This window comes from Diadema antillarum, unplaced genomic scaffold, assembly GCF_040938485.1.
Source record: "Diadema antillarum isolate AM-2024a unplaced genomic scaffold, OU_Dant_1.0 seq00000586_RagTag, whole genome shotgun sequence".
Lineage (NCBI taxonomy): Eukaryota > Metazoa > Echinodermata > Echinoidea > Diadematoida > Diadematidae > Diadema > Diadema antillarum.
Genome location: NW_027271520.1, coordinates 5,503 through 21,262, shown reverse-complemented (window position 1 = coordinate 21,262; position 15,760 = coordinate 5,503). Strand labels below are relative to the sequence as shown.

General features: G+C 38.0%; 1 protein-coding gene across 1 annotated transcript; it reads right to left on the bottom strand.

Annotated features, from left to right (window-relative positions):
* Window positions 1–1,991: 1,991 nt before the first annotated feature.
* Window positions 1,992–15,004, bottom strand: LOC139735572 (cell death protein 3-like). Its single transcript, XM_071646329.1, has 9 exons — window positions 14,930–15,004; window positions 11,574–11,886; window positions 10,938–11,048; window positions 9,102–9,230; window positions 7,462–7,649; window positions 6,591–6,831; window positions 6,075–6,299; window positions 5,323–5,432; window positions 1,992–3,134 (listed from the first exon to the last, which is right to left on the bottom strand). The coding sequence occupies exons 1-9, from the start codon at window positions 14,996–14,998 to the stop codon at window positions 2,985–2,987; spliced, it is 1,536 nt and encodes a 511-aa protein (XP_071502430.1). The 5' UTR covers window positions 14,999–15,004; the 3' UTR covers window positions 1,992–2,984.
* Window positions 15,005–15,760: the final 756 nt, after the last annotated feature.

Genomic DNA, 15,760 nt, shown 5'->3' with positions numbered 1-15,760 from the left:
CATAGAACGAGAGATTTGGATCAGGAAAATGATATGAAAAAAGGTGTCAAAGCAGAGGGAAATGTCTCCTGAAATATGTTATCATTGTGACTTTTAAGAGATATTCGCTCCATGAGAAATCGCGAGTTAAAACTGATCGATTCACTTCACCGATTTTCGCCCCAGAACAGCTGTCTTAGGCAATGGAAATTATCTTGGATAAAGAGAAAAAAGTGTGTAATCTAATAAGCCTGATTTTGATTTTTATGTGTCTAGAATGATTATCTTTTGGTTGTTATTTTTTTTTTGCTGAAAATTGATGTGGTTCTAAGACGTTTCTTGTATGTCTTCAAAAGAAATCCCACATCATACTCAGATTCATGTCATAATCTGTTACAATTGCAACATTTCCTTTTTCTTGTATCAGTTGTCTTGCACCAACCAACGTATAATCGTTATCTTCGACCAGCAGTATTACATGTGAACATTGGAGCTTTATTTGATAGTCTTTGTTCAAGTCATCATTTTCTTTTCTCCTCCTTGTGGTCAGAATACATTATACCTTGATTGTTATGTTCATATATTCTCTGTATACAGACATATGGTTTATTTACCATATTCTCTTTCGTTTTATTTTTTTCATATGCAAATCACAGATGAATTTTGTTGATTAACATTGCATGTAATGGCTTGATTGTTTTTTGTTTTTGTTTTGTTTTTGTTTTTGTTTTGTTTTTGTTTGTTTTTTGTTTTAATGGCAGGCAGCATCTGTAACAATATGGATTTTGTGTCTTAAACTGTGACTTGTATCGAATGGACACGATGTTTTTGTGTGTTTCTCCGTTGTGTGTACTTTACAACACTGGACGCATATTTTCACGGGTTATGTTGTGTAGATTTCGCAGTCGTCATCTTTGTAGGATATAGAGTATGTGCTTTCGTGCAAAACAAGACAGAAAGAAAAAAAAATGATATCTAGTGAAAAATAAGCCAAGAAAATTATAATGAATAGAGTGAATCTTACAAATCGATGTATTAATTTTAAAGAAATACAAATCTTGTGAAACCAGTCAATGGATAAAGCTGTGTGTTTTTGTCTTTCCTTTATGCGTCTGGTTGAATGGGATTAGAAAGGTGACGAATGATGTGAGAATGTGATGAAAGACAGTGTGAGGGAAGTAGAGGGTAGTGAAGATAAAAATTAGTGAAAATATAGATTACTGAAGAGAGATTAGTGGAGATAGAGATTTGTGGAGATTGTATAAGTGAAGATAGAGATTAGTGAAAATGGAGATTATTTAAGATAGAGATTATTTAAGACAGAGATTGGGGAAGATAGAGATTGTTTGAAGATAGAGATTGGGGGAGATAGAGATTAGTGGAGATAGGGAGATAGAGATTAGTGAAGATAGAGATTAGTGAAGAAAGATTAGTGGAGATTAGTGAAGATAGAGATCTGTGATTAAAGATATTAGTAAAGAGAGTTTAGTGAGAGATAAGTGGAGACAGATTACTGAATATAGAGATTAGTGAATATAGAGATTAGTAGAGATAGAGATTATTACAAGTAGAGAATAGTGGAGATAAAGATTAGCAGAGTGAAGATAGAAATTAGTAGAGGTAGAGAACAGTGGAGATAAAGATTAATACCTGTTGAGAAAAAAAGTTAGTAAAAAGGGAGGCTATCATGAGGAAAAGGTTATTAAAAAGGGAGGCTATCTTAATCAGTACTACGGTAATTTCTGCTCTGCTCATAAATGTACTACATGAACAATAACGAATTAGTGTATCATTCATACACACGTGGCACACAGAATCACACATTTACTAAGGAACTACGTGGACATGAATTCCTTCAAAGAACATTTATTCTTGTATACAAGGTATATAATATATTTCATATATTCATGAGATGTATTATACAAATGATACAAAATACAAAAGTTTTTACTTTCACACAAAGATTTTTTAGAGGAATTCTTACATCACTGAAGTCGACGCATAATCGTCATGTTCGATGGATTTGAACTAAACAGGTGTGGGATATAATCAATATATGCGAAACAGAAGAATTTAAATGTTTTCATTGAACAGCAAAAGAGTAAATCAGCAGGAGATTGGATGAGATATGACAGTTACCAATGAAGAAAAAATATTTACGATAATTTTCTCTGTATTGTAGTAGAGACAAGATAAGGTTCACATGTCATTCTCTGCTGTATTTGTTTCAATATTTCTGAAATTCTTGTTTGTGTAATCTGACATGGAGAACTGAGTTGTCCTCTGCTGCATATTTTGCATCTAACATTGTATCACAGGTGTATGATACTGAATATAATCCTGTGTAATCAGACACGTATTTCATGTATGAACGGAAGTCACTTTTCAAGCATTCAAGAGAAGTAATATGTATGACGGAACGCACACACGTACACTCATGGATTAAATGTGTGTATCATATTTCTTTTCTTGAATGTTGGTTTAAGCAGGGTTCAGCACATTACACTTCAGCCTTCGGGTCCAAATGGTGTTGAATATACACACGTTCGCGTTACCATGTGAAAATAACGAGCTTTAGATCTGCGACGCGAACGCTAAGGCGACGCAACCTCCCGGGTTAGACAATGGAAACAGCCTGTCTCGCGCATGTGCAGAACACCACTCTTGCCTAATTAGCGTCGTTTTAGCGTTCGCGTCGCAGATCTACAGCTCGCTATTATCACTTAAGAATAAAACATAAAATCCACAGAAATCGTAATGAAATATGAGATCTCAACTCCCAATGCTTTAACTCTTTACAAATCAAATTCAGGATAATGGTTGTTATCACGAGCATGCAGGCTGATATACATTTCACAAAGGTAGTTTTTATAATGGTATTTCCCCATTCTTGGGAATGATGACGCAGTACGAATATTACACTTTATATCCCCTTTTCACTTGGTATTTTATTAGCTGCAAGATTCCATGAGTATCGTTCCATCTCCCAGCCAGATACTCCCGGCTCACTGCGGAGGGTACTTTGGGAAAAAGTAGAATCGCTTTCGCATCCCCTGGCTCTCGTACGCCGGCGTCTGGCGGACCTGGAACGGGCGAGCTCCGGCCTGTGAAGGGGGCCGCGTAAACTGAAAGTGTTCCGTCACATGGCGAGTGACCTTTTGTGTGAAGCATGGATGAGAAAATGGATGGAAGGTAGAATTTTTGAGACGGATGATGATGAAGAAGAGGAAGTGAGCGAGATGGATGGAGAGATTGGTGGAGGAATAAAAAGAGAAGGAGAAAAGGAAGGAGGAAGAAGAAAAAGAAATATCGAGGTATAATTAATGGTAATCAGTGTTAGTGGGTTAGTGGTAGCAGTAGGTAAAGAAGAATAGGAATAATGAGAAGGAAGATAAAGAAAGAGAAGGAGGAGGAGAACAAGAAAAGAAGATGTTATTTTTCTTGACCTTGCAGCTCTGATATATCCAACTGCAATATACACGAGAAATCAAACTTTTAATGAAACTAAATTCGAGAACAAGAAACTCAAATGACGAGAACTGTGTGACATCTTAGTCCACTTGATTTTTGCCAATAATCAACCTCCCTCAAGCTCAATTAAACCATGCGGATGTATTCTTCCATATGTTCCGTCAGTGAACAGATCTATCCTCCACCAGGGCCCTGTTTCATAAAGCTGTTCGTAAAGTTACGAAAGTTACGAGCGACTGATGATCAGTTCTTGTGCTGAATTATGGAATTCTGAGAAGTATATAGCACATCAGAACTGATCACCAGTCACTCGTAATTTGTTCGTAACTTTATGAACAGCTTTATGACACAGGGCCCAGGTATATACGGAGACCTACACAGTGTGCCGTCACATTCATATTAATGTGTAATGTGCGCCCCCGCCACGAGTAGCGGGTTTCAGGTATACATCAGGATAACACCGTCATCCGTTAGGACTCAGTGCATGGGGGCACTGTGGTTCAGAGGGCAGGACTTTCAAACGGAGGTCTCGAATTCAAAACTGTCAAATCCCTATGTCTTTGTATTAGGCGCGTGTTATTACTCATGATGTAACTCCCGACCCAGGAGTATAAGAATAGGTACTTGGCAACGCTGGGGCAATATAATTTTTCCCGAATAAGATTTTAAAACTGATAGACTTGTTTGGTTATAATTTAGGTATTTTTATGTACAAATTTTCCTCAAAAGATCTTCCTGGTGTTTTTTTACCGATGTTCATAAGAAACGATTCTGTCCACCACTATCCAACTCGCCAGAGTGACGCTTATCACCTTCCACGAACTCGAACAGTTTTCGCTAAAAACACAATTATGTATACAGGTCCTAAATATTGGAATGATCTCCCAACAGAGGTTAAAAGCTGTTTGTCATTATCATCCTTTAAGCGTAAACTCAGACAGCATGTATTGAATAGCTACATCACACAAGTGCACTAACATTCCCTTTTATTATGCTCATGGCTGCTCTGTTATACTACTCGGTTGTTGCCATGTGAACAGACTTATGCATATACATTTTAGTTGCATGTTCTCTCAAATTCCTGCCCATCGGTGTTTTTCTTCCACTTCTAGTAAGACTTTGGTCGTGTCGCATAGTTTCCCCTCTTTTCTTTTATGCGTCATTGCAGCTGGCTGGTATATCACATATAGGAATTGCAATTGATTCATGTTCTCCATTTTTCAAATCTTTCCCCGTGTCTATGGAAGCCGGAATGTTTAAACCCTAAAATTATATAGTACTTAAGTAGTCACGTAATTATCACTCCCATGTCAAAATTGCTATTAGAGCAACTGCTATAGTGTGCAGCATGTGGTTACTTGTTCTCATTTTATCACACACAAAAATACATGTGAGAAGAATCTTCTGTACCCCGAGTAATAGTCATTCTCTTTTGTTTATCATTACTTTTGGTCTTAATTGTACCCGTGCTCCTCATCCTGTTCCCCTCACTAGGCTTTTGTTGGGACCTACACTCAACAAGCTTTGCTTTTAGTAGGTTCAATCGTATTTCTCTTCGCATCCTTTACTTTGATTGAAAATGACACATCGACCGTTATATACGGTATATATTATTATTATATATATATTACTTTTGTATTCCTATTTCTTCATGTATCCAAGCTGGACATTCTGTATTATATTTTGTTATATACCATGTATTTTCCATCGAGAAATACGAAAATAAATTGAAATTGAAAATTGAAAATATTAATGGCAGGGCCCTCAGGAAAAGCAGAGGTATTAACGGAGAGATTATACCCTGGGTGAATAAGAATATATCCTTATTATCGAATTTAATTGATGCATAGGTAAGTTATCCTCACGACCCACCTTCCTCAACAGCTCGTGCAGTTCGTCCACGTGCGCGTTGGCGAGGAAGACCTCGGCGATAGCCTGGACGAACCACGACCCGTCACGCCGCATCCGAATCGAGTAATAACCTGAGGTCACGGTCCAATGTTTAAGAGGACGAAAAAAAAAGTAAGAGCCAAAAGTATGTCTTAGATACCAAATCGTGTATATTTTACGTTCCGTCGATTCGTCTCTCTCTCTGTCTTTATTTTAGATATGAATATATGTGCCTATATGAATAAACAAATACAAAAATAAACATATGTACTGATAAAATAGTACATATATAGATAATTGATTGATTGATTGATTGATTGATTGATTAATTGATTAATTGATGAATTGATTGAGCTAGTTATTTTCATTTTCTGATTTTGAAACACAATATACAGACAAGCTTAAATTGAGGCACGATATCACTTTCTTCTAAAATTTTATTCTGATGGTCATTGTCTTTCTGACAAGGGCAGCACTTCCTATTGTAACCATGATACATCCAAAGGTCCCTGAATTGTGAATTTATTTTCATCCAAGCATTGCGTTAACACCTTTGGTCAACCAGGGTGTCGTGGAGATGTATCGGTTAGGAACGTTCGCGCAACGGGTAGGATTCGAACTAAAAGCCTCATCCGCCACACCAAACAGTCCACACTACCATCAGATCAGGCAAGATTCTGTAGCTTAAAAGGGACAAAGGTTACATTGTGGAGTTACACATTGTCGTTCCTTACCATTCGAGGTCGCATTGGCCACTAATATGTCGGCGTTGTTTGGCAGTTCCCGGCCGCCGTCAACATCGAATTCGTTGACCACTCTAGACGCATCGAGATTCAGCGTCAGCGAGGGAACTGGTCGGAAACTCGGCGCATAGTCGACCTCGAAGTCTGACTCTTCACGCCTCGTCTTCGAGCTCGACGTCAGTGCGTCAAGCTCGTCTGCGTTGCGGGTGTATTGATCTGTCGACGAGGAAATTATTATCATTAATATTCCATTACTATCACAACTAGTTCTCCTACTGCCATCATTAATGTAGTGATTTATAACAACATCCTGAATATCGTATATGGAGTTATCAAAGCGGTAATGTTTTAACTATTAAAACATAATAAAACGTAATGAATCTTGTCCCCAAATTTCGACTTTGTTCGAAACGCAGCATAATTTTTTGGGTAACTTTTGACCCAGTTGCTTGGTAATTTTCTTCACCCAAACGTCGCGATTTTTTCCAAAGTATTTTTTTTACTCACTTCCTCTGCATGTTTGGATGAAGATCAGCTTCGGCTTGCCCAGCAGGGCCCTGCAGCGTCGCCCGGTCAACTTATCCTTGATCTCGTCTCGGGACACGATCCGCTGGTCATACGGGGATGCGTCCGTGCCGCTCACGCCGTGTTCATTACCGTGACTCATCAGCACAAAACAAGCCGAACTGTGTCTTTCGCCCTCAGCGTTAATTTTCTGAACAGTCTCTTCGATAGATGACAAGATCTCCTGAAACGAGGACAACAGTTCAAAAGTCATTGGTTTTTTTTTTTTTTTTTTTTTTTTTTTTTGCTGTAGACGCGCAAGAAAAAAAAAATCAACAGCAACTACAACAACAACAAAAACCAACAGAATAAAAACAACTCCTGAACTTTATCCATTGACACAGTTCCTCAAAAAATGAGAGTAGCTTACTTAAGTAGTGCAGTACTAATTTTTAGAAAGGAAAAAAAAGGATGTGTAACAAATTACAGCCCTATTTCTCTACTGACTTACTGTAATGTTCAAAATTTCAAAACATTCCACTATCCCTCTCTTGCTAAGATCTCTTTCCCCACACAATTATGAGTAATGTGATTGGAATATGTATCATAAAGTAAAAAGATATTTAAAGTTGAAAATATTGTGCAAAATTTTAACAAACACGCACAAACACTAAGCTGAAAAGGCACGACAATAGGCCTACCTACCGACATTATACACCTTGCCGTAACCGGGTGCACCAGCTCACGATAGCAAGACAGGTCTCAAAATCAAAACAGCACAAAACAAAACCTGACACTTGTTTGTAAGACATAACCCTTTCTCTACTTAGGGCGAAGTAAAAGTTAGAGAGGGAAACCTTTTTGTTCAACTCACGTCTCTCGTCAGATTGCAATATACCAGAGGCTCGTAGCCGAGCTGGCTGAAGACGTGTTCAACGTTGCGGACGTCGATCTCCGAACCTCTTCTCATTCCTCCACTGTCCTCAGGAAGGTGAGGGAAGTTGCTGTTGTTAAGGATGTAGGCCACGCCCTTGTACGATGACGTCCACGTGACGTACATCTAAAAACCCCGGAGACATCCAATCACCGCAATGTCCAACGAAAGAGAGAGGAGGGGAGGGGGAGGGGAGAGTGAAAGTCATGGATCCAGTTGGAATCATCGATGGTGATTTCACAAATAAAAAGCGCAGGCCTAACAGACGGCGTCCTGCTGTACAAACCTGATGGACTAACTTAAAGCAGACCTCCGGGTGATTTTCAGATTTTTACATTTGAACAGCTGTACATAAAATAGTGATACTAATTACAGAGTTTCAGAATTTATAATGATTGGGATGAAGAAAAATAATGTTTTCAGAATGTATAACAAATCACAATGAACAAGGATGATGACATGGCAGCCTAACCATAAGAATGCATGAGTTGGGGCTCAAGGAAGCAGAAGAAAAGAAGAAGGCATGCATGGATTATACACAGGTGAATTTGTTAAGCAAGCGGTATTGCAATGGAATTACACTGCTATACATTACAGAAATATGTGAACCTCCTATGTCATCATCATTGTTCAGTGTAATTTGTTTAAGGTTTTTCAGAGTATTGGTTTCTCTGCTCAAGTACCACAATAAATTCCACAAATCTATACATGTAGCTATCGACTTATGTATTACATGATGTAAAAACATGAAAACCGTCTGAAATGCCCCTGTCGACTGGAAGTAACCTTTACCACCTATAGAGAGAAATAACCGACAAGTTTCTAGACAATAGTTTCACATTAACAATGGAACAATCGTACGCGACGCGAAGACAAAAACATCATCCCTGACCTGTTATTTGCGATATCTTTACATTATCAATTTTACGTTCATTATGATCAAATTCTGGTTCATAAGCCACATTGGCGGATTCCCTTTCTTTGGTATTTCCCAATCACTCGGTTCCAATCGCTCTGTCTCCATCACTCGACCGTTTAAAAAAAATCCTACTAGCAAATGTATTGGGAAATAAATTTGCCAGACTTAGCTCTGAACGGTATACTTAACAGTACTGAAATCACAGTAGGCCTTTAAGCTTGATCTTACGGACTTAACACCCCCACATCTAAATCTCATCGAGGTAAGACATAATTTCTGTTTCATCAGATGAGTCAGATTGTCAAGTTTTCAGGGGGAGAGTAAAATAAGACCTGTTTGCGTTTTGTGATAAACATTGTTCGAGACCCAAATAATCAAGCATAATAACCAAAACATTGAACTCCCTTGATGTGCAACTTTGATATAATATGATTACCAAAGAAAAGCGACAGTCTGAGAGACTTTGCTTTAAACTGTTTGCTTTGTTTCCACGGTCTATCTTCATTATAACTCTACGCTAACTTACGTAACAGCATATTGCCATCTCCAATTGTTTAAGAAGAAATCACACGAAATAACAGGAAATAGGCTAAAAAAGGGATTTGCAATGTCTAGTTTTTTTCTCATTTTGCTGTGTCAAGTTTTCACCAAAGATTACATTTTCGTATGTCCAGGTCTGAAGGAAGAGGGGTGGCTGCTGGTAGTATCGTATTTGTGTAGAGACCATCGACGTCGGGCTCTATTTCGATGCGATTACCGGGTCGTTGGCCGGTCGCCGTTGTCGTTTGGACTGAGCAATGAAAATACGGTATTCACGTCAATTGTTATGTGTCTAGGATGACTGAGTGAAGTGCTAGTTTATTCACTGTATCTGTTTCCTCACAATACAACCATGTCCTTAAAGGGACTGTACAGTACTGGTTGAGGTGGGGATTCATGTTTTGAACATTCCTAAGTGAGATAATGAGAAACCTCTTATGAAATAAGAAAGAGCATGTAATTTTAAGAAGGATTCAACGTTTATTTGATGAAAATTGGTTTTCAAATGGCTGAGATATCCAAAAAAAGTGATAATAATAAAAGGCAACAGGCCACGTCTTTTATTAGGATCTCTTTGTTTCACCTTGTTTTTGGATATCTCAGCCATTTCAAAACCGATTTTCATCAAATAAACTTTTGATACCCTTAGAATTGCATGCTCTTTGACATCTCATAGAGTAGTTTCTGAATATCTCGCAAAAAGTTAAAAGCTAAATCCTCACCTCGACCAGAACTGTACACACCCTTTAAAGGGGATGGCTAGTAACCGATCAGTGGGAATCAGTGGGAATGCTGAGGGATGATTGTTCCAATCCTTGTGGGATTAATTTAAGAGTACATTATATATCTACTGTTGTGTGAAGATTATTTGCTTCAGAACGGTCTCATATTCAAGTAATGTGCAGATTAATGCCCCGTCACTGACCAGGGACGCTTACCTGGAAGCATTAAACTGCACATTACTTGAATATGAGACCATTCTGAAGCAAATAATTTTCACACGAGAATAGATATATAATGTACTCTTAAATGAATCCCACAAGGATTGGAACAATCATCCCTCAGCTTTCCCACTGATTCCCACTGATCAGTTACTAGCCATCCCCTTTAAGGAGAATCATTCTTCCATGCATCAATTAGTGCTATGGTGGGCAACCCCAGGGTCAGCTTTGTGGTAGTCGGGAGCATCAATCCATACAAGTGGGCAGAAAAGTTGATAATACAATGGAAACTCAGTATAACGAGATCCTTGGGACCAAGCAATTTGTTCTTTATATCAGATATTTTGTTATATCAGTAGTCCATAAACAATACAGAACAAAGGAAATAAATTTGATGGGACCGGAGAAATTAGTTTGTTATACATTGTATCAGGTATTTTGTTATATCAGATCTTTTTATATCGAGTTTCCACTGTATCTTTATCTTTCAGGTCAACTGAATAAGGTGAAAGGTAAAGCAACAATCAGAAAAACACCCAGGTGCTGATCGTACACATTGTCTTGACACAGCCATTGTAATGTCGAAATAGCATAACACAACTTTTGTATCTCGAATGTATGAGCTTTCAATCTAATTCACCTCACTTTACAGAAATCTCAAAGAGGAAGGTCACAAGCACACTTAAAACGACTCTTTCTTCTTCTTCTTCTTCTTCTTCTTCTTCTTCTTCTTCTTTTTTGTGTGGGGGGGGGGTCTGTTTTAGAAGCTATATCACTGTTAGAAAAGAGATATAGCTTATATTGGTTATGGTTCATTTTGCTGATGTACAATTAAAAATCCTTCCCTATACATCTATACTGTCATTGATGGTTTAACATTACGCTACTATTACGACAATTTGAGTCGTTCAGCTCAAAGTTGTTTCATAGCAGGGAGGTGGGAAGAGACTCCCACCTCCCTGTAAATAGTGAGATACGGAAAGAAAGTAGGTGGGGTGTTCCGTCGCTATGGTTACCTGGAGGATTTTGATTGGGAGGAGGCGGAGGAGGGGATGCCGGTGAAGGGCGGGGCTTCACGTCATTTTCCGATATGAGACCTTTGTTCAGCAGCGTCTGGAACAATTTGTCTGGAAAGATATCATGAATAAGCAATGATATATAATGGACTCTTTTCCTCTGGCGTTTTGTACGTGAAGTACTGATGATGTATCAGCCTCAGATAGTTGCATCATTAAGTCACATTCAGTCAATACTGCAAGGCAAAGTTAGGCAAATTAATACATTCTTAATACGATTGTATTATAGAATTAATACAGAAAGCTTTCATCGATTGAGGGGGGGGGGGTATTAGACATTATAAGTAACAAAAAGGGTATTTTCATTTTTTTTTTTTAGCATAAACGATAGAAGAGTTGTAGTATGCTATCACAACCTCTTGTCATTTGCATGTGTAGTAACGAACCAGTTCCCTTTTTGACGAAAAACATATGAAACTGTGAAATTACGCGACTTTCTTATTCTATACCTATCATCGATATTTTGGGACCTTTTTTTTAATGCTATTCGTCTTGTTTTACTCGATTTATCATAGGGTCAATGTCTTTTTTTCCCCCATTATGTAAACCGCTGGTAAATGGCTGGAGTGTGTATACCTGATGTTGCCTGGCGTTGATTGGCCTGATTATCCGCTATGGTGCTGAGAGGCGAGGAAGATGCCGGCAGGGGTATTCCCGCGCCGCCTTGGGCCACGCCCCCAGCACCTCCGACGAGACCGCGATCCTCGAGGATCTTCCAGACGGCTCGGATGGCGGCCTGCACGCCGTTGTCTCTGCGCTCGAAGTGCTTCACCTGCTCGGACACGCCCGTGCGGAGGTCGGTGGCAGTGACGTCGTACACCCAGAGTTCGTCCAGGCTGTGGACGCGACCTCTCACGTTCATTCTGAATTTTCGGCCGCCGTGTTCAACCTGCCATGTCACATGACGAAGAGTATAGAGTGACGATGGTAGTCAATGTTGACGATGATAGTAATTATTACCATCACTTCTTCTTGATACCTGATACTATACTACAACTTATGTATTTACTAACGACTATCTCAACTTCTACACGTTATATTGATTACTGCTACTATATACGATATGCCATAACTGCTACCACTATAATGGTACCGACTAATTCTACTACTAGGCCTACTACTACTACCGTGACTATTTAGTATTACTATTACTATAACCGCTGTACTACTTTATACTACTTCTACTAAGACTACATACACTAGCACGACAACCACTACTACTTCTTCTACTGCTACTAGAATGGTATGCTACTACTACTACTATACAACTACTTCTACTTATTATACTACTACTTCTACTTATTATACTACTAAATTCTACTACTACTACTTCTACTACTACTACTAATAGTAATAATAATGATAATAATAATAATACTATGACTATTACTACCTCTACACTACTACTTCGCTAAACTATACTTCCAACATTACTATACTACAACTATACTATCACTCTTAGAGTTACTGTTTTACTTTATAACTACTTCTAGTACTATGTGAAGCTACAAAGGAAAAATGACGGTCCCAGTATATCAGAAAGAAGAGAATTCAGACAGACAGACAAACACACACACACACACACACACACACACACACACACAAAATGATTCCGAATCGCTATTATTGTCAATACACCATTCACAAAATACACTTATAAAGATGCATGTATTATTTTCTGTCTCCAGCTGTTATACAGACACACTCAAACCTACCGACACACACAGTGCACCGTTTTCACACAGCGCTCTCACATTATGATGAACAAAATGAGTAGCAACCATTAAAGGCATAATTTACCATCCGCAGATGAAACAAAAACCTAGCATCACTGCTTTAAAATAGTTCCAAAATGTGAATTTGGGATAGAAACAACCATTGTAAAATTTTGAATCCGTATAATCAATGTTAAGTATTGTTAAATAGACAAAATGTGAACAATAGTTATAATAACAATGTTGCCAGACTAAACCGTCTACAGTTATCGTTTAATGACAAAAATAGTGATATCTCCTTATATTTTAGGCTTTGGTGTGAAAATCTTATATGGTAGGATGTTTTGTGATACAACAGACCTACACATACTATGCATCAAATGTGATATCTTGAAAAATGTTTAAATCACTGTTCCCAAAGGTAAATCGGACCTTTAATTAGGCCAATAAGTCGATCTATCATAAGTTCTTCAACAAAATCCGTCCTATCACTCCCTTGAGACATGCATGTGTGACGTACTGCTCGCATCATGATCACGTATAGAACATTAGCAACACCATCGAAACACAGACGGACACGTGTCACCGGACATAATAAGCCAGTTCGTAATTAGCTCATGTGCACGTTGGTACAACATATTTAATGACCTTTCTTTATTCTCAGTTGGTTAGGGACTTCTTTAAGAAGAATTAAGAATTGAATTTATTTATTCAGCATAAAAACAACAGAGAAAGACAATGATGAGCAATCATGACAGACACAGAGAAAAAAACATAACTTTGGAATACATAAAGCTGAAGGGAAGCAGCCAACGAGGAATTAAGTTTCCTTAAAATCTGGCCGACCCAGAAAATCCATTAAAAAAAAAAATGCATTGGTGGTAAATTTTTCATATTTATAAAAAAAAAAAAAAAAATGAGATGAACAGATATACCGTTGCAGGACAAAACATAAAGCAATACAGCATGATATACAATACACTACATTTACATTACAAAGACAATACGAATAAAGTGAGTTACGATCATTAGATAGAATACATGAATTGCCAGCCAAGCATGTCAAAAACTTAGGAATTATAATTTTGTATAAAATTCTCCTTAAGTTTACGTTTGAATACATTAAAAGAGGTAACTTTACGAATATCATCTGGTATTGAGTTCCATATAAGCGGACCTTGATAAAACACAGATTTCTGAAATAATGATGTTCTTACTTTTGGGATATGAAAATTCTTAGCGTTTCTGGTATAATATGAATGAATATTGCAATTTAAGGTGAAATAATGCATCAGAGAATCGGGTAAAAGCTTTCTATGCCATAGAAACATAAGATTACCTAAAATATATTTATATCTGTCATACAACTTTAAAATCTTTTGGGAATTAAGAATTGGTGAAGTGTGAGCTAAATAAGTTGAATGGTTTATAACCCTTATTGCACGTTTTTGTAGTTTAAAAAGTCTGTCTATGTATATATTTGCAGCACTTCCCCAAACAGAAAGACCATATTCAAAAAAAGGCGCAATAATTGCATTATATATCATTTTAAGAACGACAGTGGGTAAAAAGTTAAGTCGAAAAAGTATCCCAATATTTTTTGAAATTTTGTTGCATATAATATTTATGTGATCTTTCCAAGTCAATTTATTATCAATTGTGATTCCTAAAAATTGCAAAGACACTTCATGCTTAATTTCAGATCCTGCTAAATATATGCTAATATCCTTGACATCAACATTTCTATTGGTGAATATCATAAAATGTGTTTTACTTGTATTTACTGATAATTTATTCATATATAACCATTCAGAAATTATACTTAGCTCATTATTGACTATGATTTGTAATGTTTGGGGATCATTATGAGATATAAAAATACTGGTGTCATACTGGTGTCACTTGTTTTTAAAGCGACATACTGCGCACCTGTATCAAGCTTGCCCGACGTACCAATTTATCGAATTCGTGTTCAAACAAAGAATGAACTTGCGTAGACCAATGCACTGAATGCATTCAAAACTATTTTCAATTCATATTGTCAAGTTCTAGGCTTGCTGTCAGGTGGATGTACTGGCAAGTATCACTTACAGGGATTGCATGAATAACATTATATGGCAGATGCTCATCTCAGTGAATTTGAAAACCAACATGCCTGTTGGTACAATGACCCTTTTCTGCTCATGCGCAAAGTGGAAGTACGAAATGGCTCCTTACCTCAAACTCTTCGTTCGTCATCTTTTGATAAGCGTCAATGATGGCTCCCAGCTTTTCGAGGAACGCCATCTTCGAATGAACTCCTCGACGTCAGATTCGAAGTCAACCTCTCATCTCGATTTCTCTGTCTTAGACTTAACTTGGTTATGTTGCGTGCCAACGATGCCACCTGGATAAGTGGAGTAAAAAAGCGACGTTATGACTGTATACCAGGGCCGGCGCGGCCGTGGGGGCCGTGGGGGCTCGGGCCCCCACACTTTTTGTGCACCATACAAAGGAATACATAAGGTGTCATCACTTTGGGCCCCCACACTTTTTTCAACCCGGAAGTACGTAAGTGGCGCTAAAACAGAAATAGATAGAGATCTTGAAGTATGGCGGCGGTAAGGTTATGTGTTTTCTCTGAAGACCTTTTTTTTTTTTTATAACACCCGGAAATGGGAGGGGAGAGAATGAGCTGAGGACCTTTTTTTTTTTTTTTAATTTTGCTTGTCAGCTGAAGAAACCCAGAAGTGGACGGGGAGAGATGAGCTGAGGACCTTTTTTTTTTTTTTGCTTGTCAGCTGAAGAAACCCGGAAGTGGACGGGGAGAGATGAGCTGAGGACCTTTTTTGTTTTGTTTTGTTTTGTTTTTTTGCTTGTTAGCTCATGAAACCCGGAAGTGGGCCCCCACACTTTTGAAAACACTGCGCCGGCCCTGTATACGACCCGAGTGGATACAAATACAGGTGTACTATTTTATTGCGATTTTAATTGTAAATTATTCTACTCACACGGAACCGAGAAAAGGGCAGGAAGCATCTTCCACATATACACACACAACGTACGTGT

What these genes read in the sequence shown, in the direction of transcription:
- LOC139735572 (XM_071646329.1), bottom strand. Translation starts at nt 14,998, where the DNA reads ATGGCGTTCCTCGAAAAGCTGGGAGCCATCATTGACGCTTATCAAAAG. An exon ending in TCCCAATCAAAATCCTCCAG is followed by an intron (nt 9,231 to 10,937) that starts GTAACCATAGCG and finishes TTCATTGCTCAG; the next exon opens with TCCAAACGACAACGGCGACC. An exon ending in TGCACGAGCTGTTGAGGAAG is followed by an intron (nt 3,135 to 5,322) that starts GTGGGTCGTGAG and finishes TTCACACAAAAG; the next exon opens with GTCACTCGCCATGTGACGGA.